At 44.4% G+C, this 22,043-nt stretch overlaps 1 protein-coding gene across 4 annotated transcripts in view; it reads left to right on the top strand.

Annotated features, from left to right (window-relative positions):
- Positions 1-22,043, top strand: part of GALC (galactosylceramidase) — a 358,534-nt gene that overhangs the window by 221,419 nt on the left and 115,072 nt on the right. The window contains exon 17 of one of the 4 annotated variants that reach the window (XM_069208128.1): positions 2,783-4,368. The exons of the other annotated variants lie outside the window; for them this stretch is intronic. Within the exon in view, the coding sequence (XP_069064229.1) occupies positions 2,783-2,863 (81 nt within the window). The 3' untranslated portion in view covers positions 2,864-4,368. Of the gene's footprint in view, positions 1-2,782; positions 4,369-22,043 lie in introns of those variants that run through there. 4 annotated transcript variants of the gene reach the window in all.

The following is a 22,043-nucleotide window of genomic DNA, read 5'->3' as shown; positions in this document are numbered from 1 at the left end:
TTTTTGAGGAATGTTGCACCCTGGGATTGATTTTTGCCACACTTCCCAGGAAGTTGTCATCACAGGGGGATGGACCCTGCACCTGATTGGAGAACCAGGACTCCCCTGTTTTTCACCCAGGAGCAAGGACAAAACTGGCATACTACCACCCACACCTCAGATCCCTACAAGGAAGCTACAGGAGAAGGAGGACTGCCCTGCTGGACCACTGGCCTGCACCTGGACACTGCACTCTGGAGGACTGCACCAGCTGCACACTTGGGCTTCACCACTTGAAGGACTTTGCCTGGCTTCATCTGGTGAAAACTTGCTAACCAGAGTCCACTGCACCAACTCCTGAAGAAATCAACCTGCTGACCACTGTCCAGTGGCCAAAAGGGAGATTGTGCAAGGTGCATTCTGGGAGTTGTACTCTGCACCCTTAAGCATCTCAGAGCTTCTCGGACCTTGGGGTGAGCTGCCAACCTCAAATGAACCTTAAAGGAACATCTGGAAGAAGCTCCAGAAGTTTGGAGAAGTTCGGAGAACTTTTGAAAAAAAGCACCATCAAGGGACGAACCTGCTGCGGCAACTCTAGCCAGCTTGCCTCAACCGCGACCCGGCCTGACTTGCCGGTTCCTCCCGGTGAAGAAAATCTCAGAAAAAGTGACTAAGTCCGGACGTAGGAAGTTGACCGGGACCTCCCAGGCAGTGTATCCGAAGAGGGCTCCAGGGACGTCAGTTCAAGATTCAGGTTTGCCCCGGTCGAAGGATTTTCATCTCGAAAAAACGACTAAGTCCAAAGGTAAAAATCTCCACTGAGGGCTACCGCGACGCATATCCAAGGAACAATTCCAGGAGGTCAGAATGGACTAGTGACTTGGTCCCACTGAAGAAAATCTCCAGAAAAATGACTAAGTCCGAAGGTAAACTTTTGACCAAGGCCTCCCGCAAGCTGTAGCCGAGCAGGGCTCCATCGCGGTCAGCCTCAAACTTTGACTTTGCCCCGGTTGAGGCGCGACCATATGACCAGATTGTCACTATTAGTTTCTAAGTGCTAAAAAGCATTCATTCTTTAAAAATTCATATCTCCGGTTCCCTTAATCCAATTTTAGTAGTTTTGGAGTCATTTTAAAGCTATCATTATTTCCTATTGTTATAAAATGGTTTTGGATTTTTAAACTGTTTCCTGTGTTTTATTTAACTACTGTTTTGTGATATTTGAATGCTTTCCGCTTTGTCTCCCAAGTTAAGCCTTGTCGTTCTTTGCCAAGATACCAAGGGTTGAGCTAGGTTTAATTTACTGAGACCTAACTGGACATAAGTGGAGTTTAGTGGCTTGTTGCTAAGTGTAGGTACTTATCTGCCCTTACCAATAACCCATTTTCCAACAGGAGGTAAAAAACAAACGTATTGACATAGGTCCTAGAGCCTTACCAGGCACCGACTGATCCTTTTTTAGTCTTCAATGAAGCCCTCACTGACACACTGCTCGGCACTTGAGCTAAACCATATTCTGGTCCCCCCCCCAACAGGCTTTCTTACAAAGCATCCCATACCTGAACACCTGAAAGTCTGGTGCTGTAGGCGGCCACTTGTGGAGTCAATCCTAACGCCTTTCCAACCACGACCTTGGCTGGAGTGAAAATGAGAAAACACATTGGGAAAGCAGATGTTTATTTCAGCCAGTCTCACCTTGAGGTCACTTAACGCAAGCTGTTTGCTAGGCCGCTACATCCACGCACCATGGGACATGATCGGTGAGATCTTACCTGCGGTCCTAGAAGGTTTGTCGGGATGCGGCAAAATTTGCCATCTAATCGGGCTTGAACTTCACAGTCTGTCTGGATATGGTAATGCGATTGCCTAGATAGGGTAATGGCAATCTCAAGAGATGCCCAAGCGTCCTTGATGGATATGCATTTCAATGGCTCCTGCCTCTTTGGTGAGAAGGTAGACTCAGCCTTAGAGCATTTCAGGGAGAGCCAGGCCATGGCATGCTCCTTCCCTTTTCAGTTCCCCTCAGGCAATCTCCACAACAGTTTCATCCTTTTCAGGGATATGCCAGGTTTTAGACCTGACACCCTTGGGTGGTAGTCTCCCAAACTTTCTTAATGCTCCCAGTACTAAACAGTTTGTGCAGTCTCCCTTAGACATGGTACAATTGGCCTACACCTAAGTGGCACATTTAGTTTAATTGTACGTATCTAGTAAATGGTACTCCAAGGGCCTTTAAATTAATTGCTACTAGTTGACCTGCAGCACTCATTGTGCCACTCGTTAAAGATGCCTTTTAAAGCAAGTCTCAGGCCTGCCCCTGCAGCCTTTCGTGCAGTTTTAATATGCTATTTCAACCCGGCAAAATAAGCCTTTTGCTAGGCCTAAAACTTCCTTTTTAGTACATATTTCACCCCTAGGGTAGGCCACAAAGGCTCATAGGGTGTATTAAAAATGTATGACATATGGGTTTAAGTTTTTCATGTTCTAGTTGTGAAAAACTTTTAAACCCATTCTTTCACCACTTCAAGGCCTCTCTCCCATAGGATCATTGGATTACCTTACTGCACTTTAATGTGTGATAGCTTGAGTTTTGTGACAGACAGAAGGATGATGTTGTTTTCACTCAAATGAATTGTAATTTAAAAACCTCTTAAATGATAAAATTAATTTTTAAGTCAGTTGTGAAAATGCCACTTTTAGCTAGTTGAATTTTTCTTCTCTTAACCATGTGTACCTTCTGCTATTATTCTCGTTCACATGACTTGGATTAGCTTAACTGTTGGCCTTTGTGTCTTTCTCTCAGACAGTGAAGCAAAGAGGCACTTTGATAGAATGGGCCATTCTACTTGAAAGATTGGGTGGAGCTGTTCCCTGCCCCACTTAAATTTCAAAGACCTGCCACCAGCACACAGACAAAGGAACTTGACACCAGTCTTTTGTCACCCTAAGCTTTTTGGAGGCTTGACCGGGAAAGGAAAGAACTTTCCAGAACCAGCTATGTAGGTAGTATGGCGAGTCCTCCCCACTTCAAAGGCTGGCACCAGATATGAATGCTGGATCTCTTGAACCACTCATCAGATTATTTGTAAACTCAGAAGAAAGACTGCCCTGCTGCTTGAATGACTGCCCTGCTGTCTGAGGAAGGAAGCCTGGACATGCTCAGTGAACCCAGAATCACCAGTGCGACTCCAAGGGCTAGCTAGCTGACCTCCTATGTAAGCTACAAGCTCCAGACCTCTCCTGCATCTGCCAAGCTGGCTGGACATTCTACTGGACCTGTTGAAGACCTGCTGGCCTCTGCTAGCGTAAGCCCCTAGATCCTCAATTGGTCCCTCTCCAGGTCCCCGACTCTAGGCTGTCATCAGATTGCACTCCTCTGCCAAGAAAGGTGAAATCTCTACCTTTTTGGGCTCTTCACATTCTTGAACGGGTGTGGTCATGCTGAGACTCTGCTGCCAACAATGACAGCCAGCGTGAAGCTCTGATGAACCCAACTCTATGTGCTACAGTGGCCGCCAGCAATGCCTGACAATGCGAGGTCTGCACTTCATGGTACAGCAACGCCCGCCCATGGGTACCTCCATCAGCAACCGTCCGCAGCATCGAACTTGGTATTTGCGCTTCAGTGATGCCTGTCCATGACACCAGGCCTGCCCTTCACAATACAGAGACGACCATCTGTAATGCTCCTATCTGCTCCTCGCACCCTCCTCCACAGCAAACTGGACTCTTCAAACCAGACTTTGAGAGAATACATTTTTCAATGTGATTAAATGCAGTCGGCCTTAACTTGTGACTTTCCCATGGTCTAGCATGACAAGATGCCAATCAGTGGCACTTTCTGCTTTTATGACCTATATTTAATTACAACTTAAACGTTTGAGACTGTGAGAGTCCTTCTTTTAACACATTCACCCCCATTTTATCTGATTGATACAGTGGTAACTAATGCTGACTGTGCCCTGTGCTCTGCTAACCAGGGCCAGGACCAGTGCTCTGAACAAAAGGTATATTGTAAGTGATGCAATTACAATTAGCAATGGCAGACTCCTGTAAGTCCCTAGAATATAAGAGGGCAAGAGGAATTCAAGCCATCTTCATGTCCATGGTGTATAATAGGGCAGGGAAGTTTAGAGGCCCGGTAGATTTCCTCCAGGGGAGTGTGCACTGTTGCGTTGTCTCCTGTCATTTTTAAGGCAGCCTTGCCTAGCAGACTGACTTTAAAATGCACGTAAATTTGACTTTGGAATTAAAGGTACTTCCAAAGTGATACTCTACCTTATTTTTAAATATAAGTCCCCCCTAAGGTCTCCCGTAGGGGCCCCAGGGGTGAGGGCGCCATGTAACTATAAGTAGGGACTTATGAAAGGTGTTTTATATGCTCTATGTTGGGAAAAATTGACCATTTAATTATCCCTCATGGTAGATACTCATCTCTATAGGCTAAAATGGGAATATTTCATATAAGCATAACTATTGTTAGGATTTAGCTAGATTTGTCATGAAATGGAATCAAAAGATTGATAATGATAAATCCAACAACTTGTCACTGTTGTATTTATCATAACTAATATAGAAAAGAAGTTATAGGACTTTCTTTTCTGTAAGCCAAATTCCAACCTGCTAGTGGCTTCTCCTGATTGGTCAGACTTAACAGGATTAGACAGACTACTTTGATGAGGTGATAAGTGGCCTGCAGTGACTAGAGGTTATCTGATAGGTAGAGTTCTGCAGATGAAGAGTCCAGACTGGAAGGGAGCTGGGTAAATCAAACTGGGCTTCAAAGGAAGCCAGGCCTAACCTCTCACCCTGCACACCACAGACAGGAAAGGTATTTGCAGATGGTCTGAGGGGGAGGGGGAGTGTTAATGGAACTGAGCCACAACAGTAGGTTGGTGTGACCTGGCCTTAGTTCTCTGGAGAGAAATCGTCCATCTTGGATTTTAAAGTGCCTTGCTTTGCTGGAAAATGCCACACTTTGGAGGGAGCTGTCAGGCTTTTGGAAAGCACCCTGCATCTCATTGGACAGAAGTGCTCCCCTGCTTGTCCCCCAAGATGATTGAATACATAGCTGGGAGCTGCATTGCAACTCAGATCTGCTGCCTGAAACCACCAAGAGAAAAAGGACTGCCCTGCTGGAACCCTGGTCTGCAACCCAAAGGACCGCACTCTGAAGGACTTCGCCTGTTGCACACTGGAACAACAGCCCTAAGGACTTTGCCTTGCTTCAAAAAAGACTAAGGAGTGGACTCTCTGAAAACAACAGGTTAACAGAGTTTGCATGCACCAACTATCACAAAAGTCCCTAGCATGGAGTGCATCCAGTGGACACATATTATGAATGGAGGGGCACCAGTGCAGCTTTTGTTAGTTTATTAGTTTCAGTAGCTTCCCGTTCTAGGTGGAAATACAGAGGATTCCCGTTGACAGAGTTCCAGAAATTAAACCTCCCATGTCTTCAGTCAGAAATTGGGAATACCATTGGACTTATTCTTAATCATTACACCACAGAACTTGAAGCCACTAAAAAGCCCTGATGAAGTTCACGGATGGTGAACAAAACGCGTTAGCTGGTTTCCGTTTGGCTTATTGAAACTAATGAAAGCTGCACTGGAGCAACATATTTGGATGTTCTGACATTTGTTGTGAATTTCGTTGGTGCCCCTCCATTCATAATATGTGAACATTCGACCCACTTGGTCGCGCCTTTGGAGCAGCAGGCACTCTGGTTGGGAGCACAACATAAACAGACACAGTGGACAAGGGCGAGGTGCGGTTCCTTTTGGCTCGCTGTTCCAGTTGGATTGCACAGTGCGTCTAGTGGACTTTGAAGGATTTGACCAGGTGCATTGCGGGAATTGTGGACTATCTCAGAGCTTCTAGATCCTTGGATTTGTGTTCGGGAAAACCTGAACCCTCAAGAGGAACTTCAGGAAGAAGTTCCAGCGGTTTGTGGAAGTTTGGAGAACTTTTGTCGAAAAAGCTCTATAACAAGACTGACCGGTCGACGAGGGTCAAGCCGCAGCCCATGAACAGCGACCTGGCCTGAATTTCAGGTTTCTCCTGCTGAAGCTCCTGCGCTTTTTTCTGTAGATGAAACTTTCAGAATTTGACCAGGGCTTCGAAGAAACTCAAGCCAATGGATCCCGGCCTTAGAAGGAGCCTCGTCTGACAACGAGAGAAATATCTCCAGAAAAATATCTAAGTCAGAAGGTAAAACTTTGACTGAGGCCTCCCGCTCAGTGTGTCCGAGCAATGCTCCATCACGGTCAGCCTCAAATTGTGACTTTGTCCCTGTCTAGCGTGACCATATGTCCCCCGATGGTGTTATTGATTTCTAAGTACAAGAAAGCACATTTTTTAAATGTAATCTTTAAAAATTCATATCTCAGTTTCCTATATTGGATTTTTGTCATTTTAAAGATAAAAACATCCCCTACTTTTATAAATTGGTGTGGAATTTGTATTGTGTGTTGTGTCTCACTTATTACTGTATTGGTGTTTTTAAATGTTTTACATACCTGCCTGCTCATTCCCAAGCTACCAGTGGTTGAGCCAGGGAATAATGTTTTGAGACCTTGACTAGACCTAACATTGGATTGGTGGCCTTATTGCTAGTGGTAGGTGTGTATTTACTCATACTAATAATCCACCTTCCAACAGAAATTGTCTTCGATCTGATGATTGGATTTTGATGTTCTGGTATAATTTCATTTATTAATATTTACTATATTTTTCTTAATTGATGTGGGATGTTTCTTGTGTTTTCACTTTATTCCTGTTTGTGTTCTGCATACATACTCAACTTAGTGCCTCTAAATTGAGCCTGAATGTTTTTGTGCCAGGCTACTAGAGGGTAAAGCACACATTAGTTTAGTGATTTATGTGGTTTGCCCTGAAACGGATTATGGTTGTTGCTTAAGAAGGGTCTTCACCCCTTCCTACAATTCCTAGGAATTCCTACCAATTTCCTACACCAGGACCTTGATGTGTTGGCAGTGCCAGGCCCAACTACCCACAGAACAGGCCTCCAAGCACTTTTGAGGATGGGGTAAGGTGCCCAACAATCAACGATGTAGCCACCAATGGCAGTGCTCATCCCAATCATCTACCACTCTGGCCAAAACTATCAAGCCCATTTCCCCCTACCAACACAGTCATCCAGTAAGGCGCGGTATCAGTCACCTGACAATTGGATCCTGAAGATTTTCCAACGCGCTGCCATTCCTTTTCAACCCACCCATCTGCCAACAACCTTAGAACACTTCTTAGAGGATCATTTGTCTGTTTTATATCAGGAAGTGCAGCCTGTTTTGTCCAGTGGAGCCATAGAGGGGGTACCTGTCTCAGACATGGAAACTGAGTGCTATTCCTGCTACTTCCTTGTACTAAAGAAGGCCTCTGTCCTATCCTAGATTTTTGCCCTCTCAATACTTTCTTGCTCAAGGACAAATTCAGAATGCTGCTTCTGCCCTCAATTCCAGAGACTGAAATATGTGGCATTCGATCTGCAGTACACTTATTTTCACATCACATCCTCCAGCTCAACAGATGCTACCCGCAGATCAAACTTGGTAATGAGCACTTTCAGTTTGCCATGCTCTTTTTCGGGCTCACCAATGTTTCTCAGATGTGCACGAAGGTGAAAGAAGTGGTTGCTGCCCATCATGGGATGTTGGGGGCATACCTTTTCCCTACCTGGATGACTGGTTGTTAAAGACTGGATCACCACAGTTTTTCATGGACCCCCCCCTCCAGACAATTGTGAACCTCTTGACGTTGTTTCACAATCAACCTGCCATAGACACACAAGCCCTTTGTTGAGCCATCCTGGAAATGGTGTACTTTTGAGCCTTTCTTCTCAACCAGCAAGTCCAAGATATTTTAAGTCTAGGATCCCACAGTTTCAGCCTCAGTCCTGGGTCTCAGTGAGGATGACTCTGCGGCTTCTTGTCCTACTAGTCTCCTGCATTCTGCTTGCCGATCATGCCAAATGGTACATACATGCTTTGCAGTGGGACCCAGGACCAAGGGAAACCGTGAGATTCTATTTAAGTATCAGAGGAGACTGAAGGCCTTCCTGCCCTGCATCCAGAGGTGGATGGTGAAGGTTTTCACTGACTTCACCTGATATGATAAACAACAAGCAGATCAGAGTGGGGTCCTGGGTCCTGTTCTGAGAGTCTGTCTCACTCGAGCTATCTGAATCATGAGGGGATTTCCTTGAAGGTACAGCACCTTGCAGGATCTTTAAATGCCAGGGCCGACAAACAGGAGGTGGTGGTTAGTGGATCCTGAATGGCAGTTAGACCCGTAGGTGGCACAGCCATTTTTTCATTATGTGGAGAATTTGAGTCTCTCCCATAAACTCATTCCATTTAGAGAGGGCACAGGACTCCCGTATGCCTCCCCTCTGCTGACTTTCCTGCCCTGAGATCTGAAGAAAAGATCTGGTCCACGTCATTCTAGTGGCTCCTGATTAGGCAAAGAGAGAGTGTTACCCAGTATGTCTGGCCTTATGCATCTCTCCTCTGATCAGGCTACAGCTTAGGGAGGATCTCCTGTTGAAGGAATAGGGCAGAGATGTGCACCAAAGTCTGGAAATATGCACGTCCATGTTTGGATATTGGGAAGCAGCAGTTGATCCCTTTTGTTCTTCCTCTTGAGATAGTTGATGTCATTTTGGCAGCCAGACGTCCTTCAATGAAATGTGTTTATGCAGGATGCTGGGACATGTTTGTGGCTTGATGTGGAACCGGTCAGTTGGACCTCTTGCAGCCAAACTGTTGTATGTTTTGTTCTTTGCTTTGTGCTTGGCCCAGCAAGGTCTTGCTCTGGGCACAGTTAAAGGTTGCTTTCTTCCCTTTCGTCTTTTTTAAAGTTCCCAGACCATCCGTGCATATTCAAATCACTGGTTGAGAAACATTTCCTAAAACGTTTACAACACATCATTTAGACCTGCTGCCACAGTGGGTCCTAAATCCTATTCTCACTTTTTTTTATGTATACCCCTTTTGAACCAATTCACAGTTGTTTATTGTGCCTCCTCACTCTAAAAACTGTCTACCTGGTTGCGATAACATCAGCACATAGGGTGAGTGAACTTCAGGCCATTTTGGTCCGATGTGCCTATGCCACATTTATTCCAGGCATGCTGGTGTTACTGACTCGAGCAGTATTCCTAAAAACGGTGGTAATGCCTTTTCATGTTGGGCAATCCATCCCCCTTCCAACTGTCTTTGCTCCACCTCATCCTTTGAAAAAGATAGAGAGATTCTATTGTTTCATCAGTCTCACCAAATGACATTGGGTGGTCGATCAGCTACTTGTGGGGTTCTCTGGGGCGAAGCAGGCAAATCGGTGAAGAAACTGACTGTTAGACTTGATAGCATTAGAGAAGTCTTCCCCAAATGTTTTTCCTGCCTCCCTCTCTCCATTTTTCTGACCTTGTTTTCACTGGTTTTAGGAAACTGCGTACTTTAACACTGCTGACTAGTAATAAAGTGATTATGATCTCTCTCCCCTAAACATAGTAATATTGGCTCATACTCAATTGGCATATTTAATTTAGTTATACGTCCCTAGTGGGGTGCACTACCTGTGTCCAGGGCCTGTAAATGAAATACTACTAGTGGGTCTGCAGCCCTGGTTGTGCCACCCACAGACGTGGCCCTTTAACCATGTCTCAGTCCTGCCATTGCAGAGCCTGTGTGTGCAGTTTCACTGCCACATTGACCTGGCATTTAAAAACCCTTGTCTTAAACTCCCCTTTTATTACATATGTCACCCCTAAGGTAGGCCCGATGTGACCCACAGGGCAGGATGCAGTGTATTTAAAAGGCAGGACATGCACTTTTATGTTTGACATGTCCTGAGCATTAAAAACTCCCAAAGTTGTTTTTCACTAATGTGAGGGCTCCTCCTCTCATACACTAGCATTGGGAATCCCTTAAGGTACTTTTACGCAGTAATTCATGATCAGGCTGTAGTAGCTGTGTTATGTTTCATATCTTGGAATAATAATGATAAATCCTCTTTTCTGGTAAGGTCAGAATTAGCATCACTATTTTAGAAATGCCACTTTTAGCAAGTGTACATTTCTCTGCTCTTACTGGTCTGTGTGCCATAAAGCCTGTCTCCAATACACATTGGGATAAGTGACAGCTACACTTTGTGCATTCCCCTCAGACAGCCACAAACACAGGAAGGTTCCATGTGGCTGAGCACCCATTCACACACATCTGCAATTTTATGGCCCTTCATGGTCTGGTAGGAAGGAAGGAGCTCCACTTACACTTTAAAGGGGTAGTGGCCTGAAACCACACAAAGGACTGATAAGCCCCATCAGAAGATCTGGCAGACAGAACTAGGTTAAAAAGAATACTTGTGTACTTCAACATTACTCTTTGAAGTCTCCCCCAGTTCATAGGCACTTTTGGGTATATGCTGTGTGTCCCTGACCCCGAAAAAACAGACGGTTCTGGATCTTGAGCAGAATCCCTGGCAGAAGAACTGATGTGCTGCTCAAATGACTAAACTGCCCATAAAAAAACTATATTGACTCCTGAGGGATCAATAAGTACACATCATTTGGACCAATAAAACATCAATTATTATTGTCCTAGTATTTATAATTTCTTTTATTTGTTCCATTATCACAGTTTATGCGGTATTCTCCAGTTGCCAGTCTAAATTCATCTTATAAACAATTTCCTTAGCACCACCCATAGTCTCTAAAAACAAGATACAATCTGTAGATAGTCCTTTTGTGTTAGTTAGTTGCCAGCCATTGTCCATAAATGTCTTGCAAAGTCCACGTCCGTCTGTGCAGGTAGTCCATTAACCTAACATCATTTATCACAGTCCATTGTATTTATTTACACTGTAGAACGATTGATGGACTTTGCCACCATCCATAAATCTGTAATCAATGAGAACTCCTGATATTATGTTGTCGACATGTTTTGGCCTATTTACGTCTGGCCTCTTCAGGACCCATAAGGAGCATGTATCACTTCACTGAAAACAAAAGCACACAAAAGGGCCATTACAAATATGGGTCTAACAAATACATATTATTGTTAAAATAATTTTCATTATATACACACTCTTATATCAAAAAGACCAAACTATCCAGGTGATTACTTTATCCCCTATTTTCAAACATGAACCACACACCTCCACATGCTTTAGTGTTCTGTTCTTGTATGTCGCCCAGTCCATTGTGCTCTCTGTGAAAAAGGAAACTTAATTATTCTATTTTCTATGCTTGCATCCAGTAATCAAATGGCGGGGCTTGTGATAACAAACCACTTAGCAAAAACCCACATGCATCTTACCTTTCTGTAGGGTATGGTTACTGACTGGGTATAACTACTCCTTATAATATCGCCCTAGCATTTGAGGACCTATTCAATAACAACAGTTTTTAAACCGTCCCTCTGTAGGAATGACCTCCTTTTTACCCTGATCACCCCCACACTTTTTGGACAGGTACTGGTGGTTACTGACTATTGGCTGTGCCCTGGTTACTGCTTACCAGTCCCAGGGCCAGTGCTCTGTGTAAAGTGGATATGCAAATTAGGCTAATTATAATTGGCTAAGTCAACCTACCTATAAGTCACTAGTATATGGTAGGGCATGTAGGTTTAGGGACCACATCATAGGTAGTGCACCCATAGGTGCACTGCTGAAGTGTCCAGTGTAATTTTAAAGGTAGGCCTGCCTTGCTGGCTGCTTTTAAATTAAAGGTATATGCAAATTCGGCTTTGGAATTAAAAGTATTTCCAAAGTCTTAAACTACCTTATACATATAAGTCACCCCTAAGGTGTGCCCCTAGGGCTGGGTGGGTGCCATGTAGCTATAAGCAGGGACCTTATAAAAATAGTTTTATAAGCCCTGGTGAGGTAAAAACAGGCAAATTAGTTCCCCCCTCATTGTAGTGAATGGCCTTCATAGGCTAGGATGGGGACACTTTATTTTAATTTTAAAAGTCCCCTTAAGTGACAGATACAAGCGTTTGGTATCAAAATTAATTGTTATAATACATCCCATAACTTCCAGTTGTTGGATTTAATATAACTTGTTCAGGTAAAGAGTTTTAAACTTTACCTGAAAAGTTGTCAACTTTAGCCCTGCATTGTTTTTGCTGCTGTGCTCTGATTTGCCATCCTCTGGTGGCCTGGCCAGGCTGCCTTGATGAGGTGTGAAGCGGCCTGGCTTCACACAAAGAGATGTGCCTGTGGGAGGGGATATCCCCTCAGCAGATGGTGAGGGAGGAAGGGGGAGGGCTGTCAAACTGGTCTTTAAAGGCAGAGAAGGACATCTGGAGAAACCCAGAAACACCCCCACATCCTGCAACCCCAGACAACTAGGTGCCCCCTTGATTAGATTAGGAGAGGGCAGGAGAGGGGTGTGTTTATGATTTTTAGCCACACCAGTGGGTGGGCTCAGCCAGATGTAACCTCCAAAAATCACTTTCAGCCATGATGGATTTTTGAGGAATGTTGCCTCCTGGGATTGATTTTTGCCACACTTCCCAGGAAGTGGTCATCACAGGGGGAAGGACCCTGCCCCTGATTGGAGAACCAGGACCCCCTGTTTTTCACTCAGGAGCAAGGATAAAACTGGAAGACCTGCACCCACACCTCAGATCCCCATCAGATTCCAACAAGGAAGACCCAAAGGGGAAGGACTGCCCTGCTGGACCCCTGGCCTTCACCTGGGCCCTGCACTTAGAAGGACTGCACCAGCTGCACACTTGGGCTGCACCATAAGAAGGACTTTGCCTGGCTTCAACTGGTTCAAGGAGGGACTCCCTGTTTGCTACAGGTGAAAAATTGCTAACCAGAGTCCCCTGCACCAACTCCTTATACTCAATCATCCCCCTTTTGCGATATATATATATATATATATATATATATATATATATATATATATATATATATATATATATATATATATACTTAAAGTGGGCTGTCTCCCCCTTGAAATTCCTCAACTTATTGGCCAACCGTCCTAAAAGATATTAGATTGTGGCCCAGAAGGAATTCCCTGACAGTCTGCCCCAGACAGATGACGACCTGATTCTGGCAGGTGACATTGTGCATGCCCTAGATGCCTCTGTCGCGCAGTCGGTAAACAGGTCCTTGGCAGTCGCTCTACAACCTATTGCGTATCAATTAAAAAGGTATACCCTTTCTGTTCCCCCTTATGATGCAAACTCGGTTGCCCCTTCCCCAAGGGGATGAGATTTCTCATCCCTCCAACTGGCCTCATGACAAGACTATGGCACGCATTTCACAGGCTTTTGCCTCAGACCATGCATATTCAAATCCCAAACCATCTACTAGCTCCGCCCCTCCGGACAACTACCACCCAGACAGTGACACAGGAGCTTCCTATTCCAACTCTGACGACGCTGACTCATACAGAGCCGCTAAGCGTCACGGGAATGACCCCCTCAGACTCCCTACATCCAAAAAAGCTCCTCCCTGGACTTTGACCCGGACAATATTGTCCATCCTCACTTGTTCAATTGGTTGCCCCTTCCATCTGTTACAGACTATGCCCACGACCGGCTTCAGAAGGCCTTTGATAAGGAGGTGCACAACAGACTGAATCAGAGTGTCCTCGTCCCGACATCCCGCACAAAGAAGCTGAGACCCCTGAGCTAGACGCTAACCTTGTCACATTCCTGAAACGGTCATCTAAAGATTCCAAGAAAGGGATTGACAGATCCTGGAAGGCCTGCCAGGATAAATTATTGGACATCTCTGGCCCGTTATGCATGATCATAGACATGGCTGTGGCGGCCAAACAGTCTGACACCTCTGTTGATCCAGTCACTCTGGCAGGCTGGGCTCAGCGTGCTTTCTGCCTCCTAGGCAATGCCAACTGCGCATTATCGGTGGAGCGCAGAAGATCAGTGCTCATGTGCATAGATCCTAAGCTTTCTGAACTGGCACATGCAGAACCAGGACCCCTTGCCAATGGGGCTCTATTTGGCGAGAAATCTGTGAATGATTTAGGGACGTTAGTCCACACCTTTACGACCCTAGATAAAGCACAAACCTCTATCCAAAAAGTGTTAAATCAGCACCTTTTTTGCGAAGGCCGATCAGTACAGAGGGCGATCGCCTGGCCGTTTTGCCAACCGTAACTCCAGCCCTTCCAACTACTCCGGAGGTCGCGGGTACTATTACCAAAACAAAGATACCTTCTATCCGGCCGCTACAACAGGGGCTCCTACAGAACCCATGGTGGATACAATCCAGGAGCAAATACCCAAGGTAAACTAATTCCACCTGCGTCCATAACCCTGGGAGGGGCGGGCAAGACAAGGTTTTTCCTGGACACCTGGTCGCTTCTGACCTTAGACCCATGGGTTTTGGAAATGAACCAAGGATTCAAACTTGAATTTTACAGAGTTCCCCAACAGACTCATTCTCTCCCACCTCCATTTTTCCCATGCAGATCAGAGCTTTATCCAACAGGAAATAAATCAGCCCTTGAGCAAGGATGCAATAAGTCACTGCCTCCCGGATTTCTCCAGATTCTGCAGCAATATTTTCATAGTCAAAAAAAATGGGAAGGTTTCACGTCTGGTCATACATCTGAAGGATTTCAACAGGTGGCTTCTCTACTGCCATTTCAGAATGGAGGGACTCCACTTTCTGAGGGACATCCTCAGGGAGGGCGACTTGATGGTCCACTTGGATCTGAAGGATGATTATCTCTTTTGGCTGCCTCACAGGAAGTTCCTACAATTTCGATGGCAGGACCAGTGGTTCCATTTCAAGGTTCTACCTTTTGGTCTGTCCTCCGCTTCTTGGTGCTTCACCAAGGTCCTGCAACCCTTGGTAGAGGCTCTTCCCAGGGGCATTCGTCTTATAATTTATTTAGACGACTTCCTCATTTTGGCCCAACAACAGCACACACTCACAGTACACTTGAGTTGGATGGTCCAATTGTTGCAGGATCTAGGATTCCTTATCAACGAGAAGAAGTCTGTCCTTTCTCCCTCTCAATGCATAGAGTTTCTCAGCTTCCAGATCAATTCCCAGTCCTCTCTCCTCTCTCTTCCCCCACAACAATTAAAGCCCGTTCGGAAGGAAATAAAGGTTGTCCTCATCAAGGATCTCATCTCCCTCAGATCACTAGCCTGGATCGTAGGTTTCCTGGCATCCTCAATACAGGCCATCTCTCCGGCCCCTCTTCATTACAGGGCCCTCCAGCGGTTGAAGATCAAACTCCTCCAGAAAGGAGTAGGTTATTTGGATCTCATAGCCCTAAATGCAGAGACCAGATCCGAACTTCAGTGGTGGCTGGAATACATGTCGGCATGGAATGGCAAGGCCATTTTCGGATCTCACCCAGACGTAGTACTAGAGTCAGACGCCAGTCGGTGGGGATGGGGCGCCAAATGCAACAACATCTGCACTGGGGGTCGATGGTCCTTAGAAGAATCCCAACTGCACATCAATTGCTTAGAGCTCTTAGCTGGGTCCTTCGCAATCCAAGCCTTAGCTCCTCCCTCCAAATGCTGCATTTTGCTGAAGATGGACATCTCAGCAGTTCGCTATATCAACAAACTGGGGGGAACGCGCTCCCATATACTGACAGAGATACCAAAGAGCTTTTGGCAGTTCTGTCTCCAACACCACATTTCAGTGACTGCAGAATACCTGCCCAGTCAGTGCAATGCAGTGGCGGACTGGAACTCGAGATACCTCAGAGACTCCAGTGAATGGAAGGTTCTACCTTCAGCCTTCCGAGCCCTCCAGAACCGTTGAGATGCCACACGGACCTGTTTGCATCTCAACTGTCACATCAGTTGCCCCGATTCTTCTCCTGGAGACTGGATTCTCTGGCCAAGGCCAAGATGCATTTCTCCAGCAGTGGGGTGTCTTCTGCATTATGCCTTACCTCCTTTACTCATGATCCTGAGGGTTGCAGCGCAAACCCTTCATCAACAGGACGATTTAATCCTAGTCACTCTGCTCTGGAGAGCGCAAACCTGGTTCCCAATTTTGTTGGAGATGTCGCTAGATTGCCCTATGAGGATTCCCCTGTTAATGAATCTTTTGGGCAACAGGCACCCTCTTCTTTAACAGGGCAGCATTCAACTCATGGCCTGGCGCATTTCAGGACAAGATGGTCTGTGCCGAACCTTTCGGGACAAGCTATTAAATTCATCATCACATCTTGGGCTGATTCAACTCACAAGAGATATGCCTCAGCATGGCATAGATGGATGGGTTGGTGTGACTCACAGAATAGTGATCCCATGGGGCTCGCCATTGCCTTTATCATCAATTTCTTAGCCAAAATGGCCTCCAGTGGGCTTGGTTATTGTTCGCTCAACAACTTCCGGTCAGCCATTTCTGCAGGCCACATCCCTCTGGACGGTAAGCCACGTCTGGCAAGTAGAGTCATGCGAGATATTAGATCAGCTAATCCTCCTATTCCCAAATACTTAGTTCTCTGGGACGTCAACATCGTTCTAAAATGTTTACACCGTTGGCCCTGTAATGCTGACCTGTCCAGGAAGCAACTCTCAGCCAAATTAACGCTTCTCTTATGCTTAGTGTCATGCAGAAGGGTATCTGATGTCAAGGCCTTAGACCTCGCTGGTCAAGTGTTTTCACCAGAAGGAGCCTCGTTCTCCATTTTGAGACGCACAAAAACTTTTTCCAAACAAATTTCCTATTCTACTATTCAGGAAAATCAGAAACTTTGTGTTGTACATTGTCTAAAAGAGTACGAAGACCACGCTTGACTATTTAGACAGTCCAACAACGGTCAACTTCTGATTTCCCTTCAGAAACCATTCCACCCAGTGTCATCAGCTACATTAGCTCGCTGGGTGAAGTGGATTTTGTCAGAAGCAGGTATTGACGCATCTATTTTTGGTCTAAATTCGCTGCGAGGAGCCACAGCCTCCAAGTCGTATTCCTTAGGTTCAGAATTGCAAGACATCATGATAGTGGCTGATTGGTCAGCTGATTCAACATTTAAAACTTTCTATTACAAACCTTTACTAGATGTGGCTTTCTTGGTGTTACAACAGCTTTAAACAAGCATAATACGAAGCCTATGGTCCTGACATAGAATAAAATCTTTTCTAGCTTACGCATCAAGAATTTTAGATTCTATTAAGGACATGGAGGCAAGTATTATCCCTCCCATTTATTTATTTATGTGATCATTCATTTAGTAGTATATATTCTAACATTGTATAATGCAAGTTTAATGATGCATCAATGTAATATTTTAGAATGTTTCTTCCCTCCCATATTGCAATATTGCTATAATGAACCATATATCAGAATGTAGATATTACCAGTTTCTCCTTTATTAGATTCGGAACAGAACACCGGATGAAAGAATCCGATTTCCGTTGTACTGCAAAGTTTCCAGACCCTGTTGGTTGTCAGTCGCGTTATGGCTGTTAAAAATATTCTGGATTCAAGTAACCCAATAAAACAGAGACCTGGTCCAGTTCAAGATACAGTTACGCCATTAGGCAAAGAAAGAGGAAGAAAATGGTGCTGGTTCATGTATTTGTAGGGCTAGCCCCATCATCGGCACAGTGGACATGATGTCATGATGTAGTCTTTATTGAAAAAAACTTTCTGATTGGCTGCTGCGATTATTATACTTTAATAAACAGCAAAGAAAGAAAGCATAATACTCGCCACTGTGTCCTTAATAGAATCTAAAATTCTTGACGCGTAAGCTAGATTTTTTTTTATTCCTCTAGAGGACTGGTCACTCCCAGCTGCACCAGTTATATTCCATTTTGTAAACATGTGGGGTCGACCCAAAATGTAAATTCTCCCTACTGATTAAAACCACCTGGAACTACGAAATAAAGCGGATATTCACAGAATTCATTTACAAACAAGACAATATTTTTACTCAAAAAAACATATATAATCCTGTCTCCTAGCAGTACCTTGTCTTAATTAATGAAGCATCTATCGGTCAACTCTTAAACGCACATGGTTATGAACTCTTACATATCCAATAAAGGCCAAACTTCATCATACTCATTTAATCAATTCAGTGAGGTATCACATTTCGAAATCAACCTTGCCTCTGTTTTTAAAAGCACTTTACCAATATGGGCTTTTTTAACACACTTTGAAACCATGTACAATACTCCCCATTCCATATCATTTTCAGTGAGTCCGGTTTCACTATAATGCTATACTAAGTGAGCCCCTTATGTTTTGCATTGTATACGAGACGTGTTGTAGTAGTCATTGTTTAACCTGTTGGATGCTTTTACCTATATAATATAGATTACATGGACATCATATATGATACACCACTTTTTTGGTGTTGCAATTAGAAAAAGATTTGAAGTACCATATCTGTCCATTAACCTGTACCTCTTTATTTTTTCTCGTCAAATCGCATGCTCTGCATTTTGTACATAGATAATGTCCACTAGGGGCTGGTAACCCTAATATTCTCCTTGGTGGGGAAAATCTCTCTGTACATTGTGCACGGACCAAATATTGGCGTAAATTCCTAGTCTTCTTAAATGCAAATGGAGGTCTTGGCACACCAGTGTCTTTAATTAATTTCATGTTGGAATTAATAATTTGCTTCATTTTATTAGCACTAGGGGAAACGGTCAGTACACGTTAGTGGAGCTTGTGCTCTTTCCTTTGGAGTTAGTAGATGTTCTCTAGGAGTAAACCATGCTCTCTTCAATGCGTTCTTTACCAATTTTCTAGGGTAGCCTCTCTTCAATAGTTTGTCACAAAATAATTCCTCCATTTTGGAAATAATACTCCTTTCAACTGCAATTCCTACGTATTCTAAGGAATTGTCCATAGGGCAGATTTTCTCTTAAGGGTCTGGGGGGACTGCTATGAAAATGAAGTTGTGTATTTCTTTCGGTAGGTTCCAACCGACAGATACAAGAAACTCACTTGCTCATTACTAGAATACATCGCAAAATTGATATCTGGCGATATATTATTTAGCAACACAAAAGGATGATGAACGGAGTGTTGAAACTTTTCAAACACTCACCCCAGTCACAGATCTGGGTTTAAACCATCGTTCTTTTGCTCACCATGCCACTTTAGTTTGGACCCAGCCATATGCAAATCAATATTATTTAACCACTGATGGAACTCTATCAATGTCTCTTTCGAGCCTCTTCATATCATAAATACATCATCATCAATATAGCAATGCCATGATCTAACTTGTGTCTTAAATCTATTGTTTTTGCCGGAGATCCATAGTTCTTAAAGAAATGACATGAAAATATTTGCTGTCTCTGGTGCAAAGGCACAACCCATTGTCCTTTTATTTGTAAAAACTGCTTTTGCTTAATATAAAAGAAACTTCTTTAGGCATATTTTTGCCAGATGTCTCAGGCCTGCTTTTGCAGAGCATGTGTGCAGTTTAAACTGCCATTTTGGCTTGGCATGTAAAACCCTTTGTAAAGTCTTAAACTCTCCTGTTATTATATATGTCACCCCTACAGGAGGCCCTGGGTAGCCCAAGAGGGAAGGGCGTTGTGTAATTAAAAGGGGTAAAACTTAAAAGGACATGATCTGGCCCTCAGTCTCCTCCTCATCCCAGACTCTTGCCAAGTTTAGGAGCTTTTACTCAACTGGATCCTCAAACTTAATCTCTTGGGAGATCCAACCCTGTACCGTACATTGGGCATATCAACACCCACATCCCTGCTGCTCCAAACACTGAACCTACTTGTCGCACTGTACATTCAACAGGAAAGTTTTTGTCTTGGAATGTGGCTGGTATCAAGAGTAAATTAGCCGACTCTGATTGGGGGGCTTATGTAGAAACGTTTTGTATCTGCATGTTCTAGGAAACGTGGGTGACGGAATGTGTGTATAAGCAAGGGTTCTGTTCTTACACTAAAAATGCTACGCAGTCTCCTATAGGCAGGGCAATAGGGTGACTGTGCACTTGGGTCAAGACGACTGAGGTTGGAGAAAAGCAATATTCTGGCAATAGCAATTGTGCCTAATTTCGGCAACCATGTTTTATGTATTAATATTTACAACAGACCAGGCCCTTTCAACCATCGGTCTACTACCATTGACATCCTGTACAATTTCATTTCAAACTTTCGTCCTAAATATCGTATTATTATTGCGGGCGATTTCAATGCCCCAGTGAATTTAATTCTGCTTTTATTGAGGTCATGCAGCTCGAAGATAAAGCGTGGAATATTCCCCCTCTTTTAACTCAGCCAGCATCAGCCACTGTTTGTAATGGAGTACTGCAGATAATAGATCTTATCCTAACTCATGGTCTTCGCCTTGGTAATGGTTGCTTTTTAGCTGACACTCCCGCTAGACCAACTTTCTTTAGTAGATCGTATAGTAGTACCTTGGATTGTGTCATTTTCGATTTGAGGGTCTGGCACTCCATAATTGATGTGAAGGTGGGTCCACGGCACACCAGTGATCATGCGCCTCTTCAAATTGTATACAACAGATCTTTTCTATCTGGGGCTGTGTCCTTTCCTGTTTCTAAAGCTCACGAGCCCCTAAAGCTATCTAGCAACAGGCATGCTGTGAGATGGAATTCGGTCCAGAAGTCTAATAAGCTATGGGACAAATTGTCCGCCTTAGTTTCCATACACCAGCTTTTTGACGATAATCTTCTATTAACTCCACTGGAAGTTATGTCCTCTCATGCAGACCTTTTTGTGGCCCTTAAGGAGCTGTATACCAAAACTGTTACGAATCGAAGCAACTCCTCTCCTCCATCTGGCAGTAAGTGGTTTGACAAGAGGTGCCGAGAGGCAAATAATTCCCTGATTAAAGCATTAAGATCCAAGGATCGGGAAGCCATAGTGAGGGCAAGAAGAACTTATGTCTCCACTTGCAAGATGTGTAAACTCGAGCATGAGGAGAGTCTATGAGGTGAATTGACCGAGGCTGCCAGGGCCCACGATGCCAAACTTTTCTGGCTTCTGGTCACTCGTAGTGATCCAAATCTCTCATCCAGCCCAGAATGCCATATTACTGCAGACATTTGGCTAACCCACTTTAGGGAGCTGTACGGCTCCACATTCGATTCTGCTGATACTAGCTCTGGACAAAAACCGCCACTCTATTCCTTGGCGCTCCCACTGCCTCCTTTTACTCTAAAAGAAACCGAGCGGGCAATTCTTGCACAAAAACCAGGGAAAGCCTCCGGCCCGGATGGAATTCCCTCAGATTTATATAACCCAGATTTGCTGAAATGGACAGGGTATATAAATAAGATTTCGAATACTGCCCTGTCCAATAGATTTTACCCTGATTCTTGGAAGGAGGCAATAATTGTGCCCATTTATAAGAAAAGAGAGAAAAAACTTCCAGGGAACTATAGACCCATTAGTCTTCTGGATAATTTGCAGAAAATATTTTGCTACCAGTTGTTAGGTAGACTGAAGCATTGGATAGTGGAAAATCAGGCATTAACTCATCTACTGGCAGGGTTTAGAGATAAGGTTAGTACCATCGACCAGGTTTTCCGCTTTATTACTATAAAGTGGAAGACCGTAGATGTGGACTCAGGCTGCCTCTTTGTAGCATTTGTTGACCTGAAATCCGCTTTTGACCTTGCCCCGCGCCCCAAACTGTGGGAAGTTATGAGCAAAGCTGGATTCCCCTTTGTACAGTGCCGAGTTAAGGGGCCATTGCAACTTGTAGGATCTGGCTAGAGCGGAAAGCCAGGTTTTAAAGACGCCGTTAAGAGTTCCTTCAAGTACTCCCTCTTTGCCTATCCAAATGGATTTAAATCTTTTTCCAATCAACCAGATCGCTGCTTTAAGGCCACTACTGTTCTGGATCCGGCTATGGTCAACCGATGCTCTTATTCCTTTTAGATGCGGGCTGCCCAAACTGCTGGGCACTAAATTCAATACCAAAATTAAGTAGTGTTCTTATGTTGAACGGCCTTTATTCCATCTTGGCCTAGGGTCCTATTGGAAGGACCCCCCTTCTATTCCCAAAAATGCCGTTCAGATTTTGAAGGATGCTTTCTGGCTTAAAGTTCAAATTGCACAAATGAC

Source organism: Pleurodeles waltl, chromosome 9, assembly GCF_031143425.1.
Source record: "Pleurodeles waltl isolate 20211129_DDA chromosome 9, aPleWal1.hap1.20221129, whole genome shotgun sequence".
In the NCBI taxonomy this organism is placed as follows: domain Eukaryota; kingdom Metazoa; phylum Chordata; class Amphibia; order Caudata; family Salamandridae; genus Pleurodeles; species Pleurodeles waltl.
This window is presented reverse-complemented; position numbering and strand designations above follow the sequence as displayed.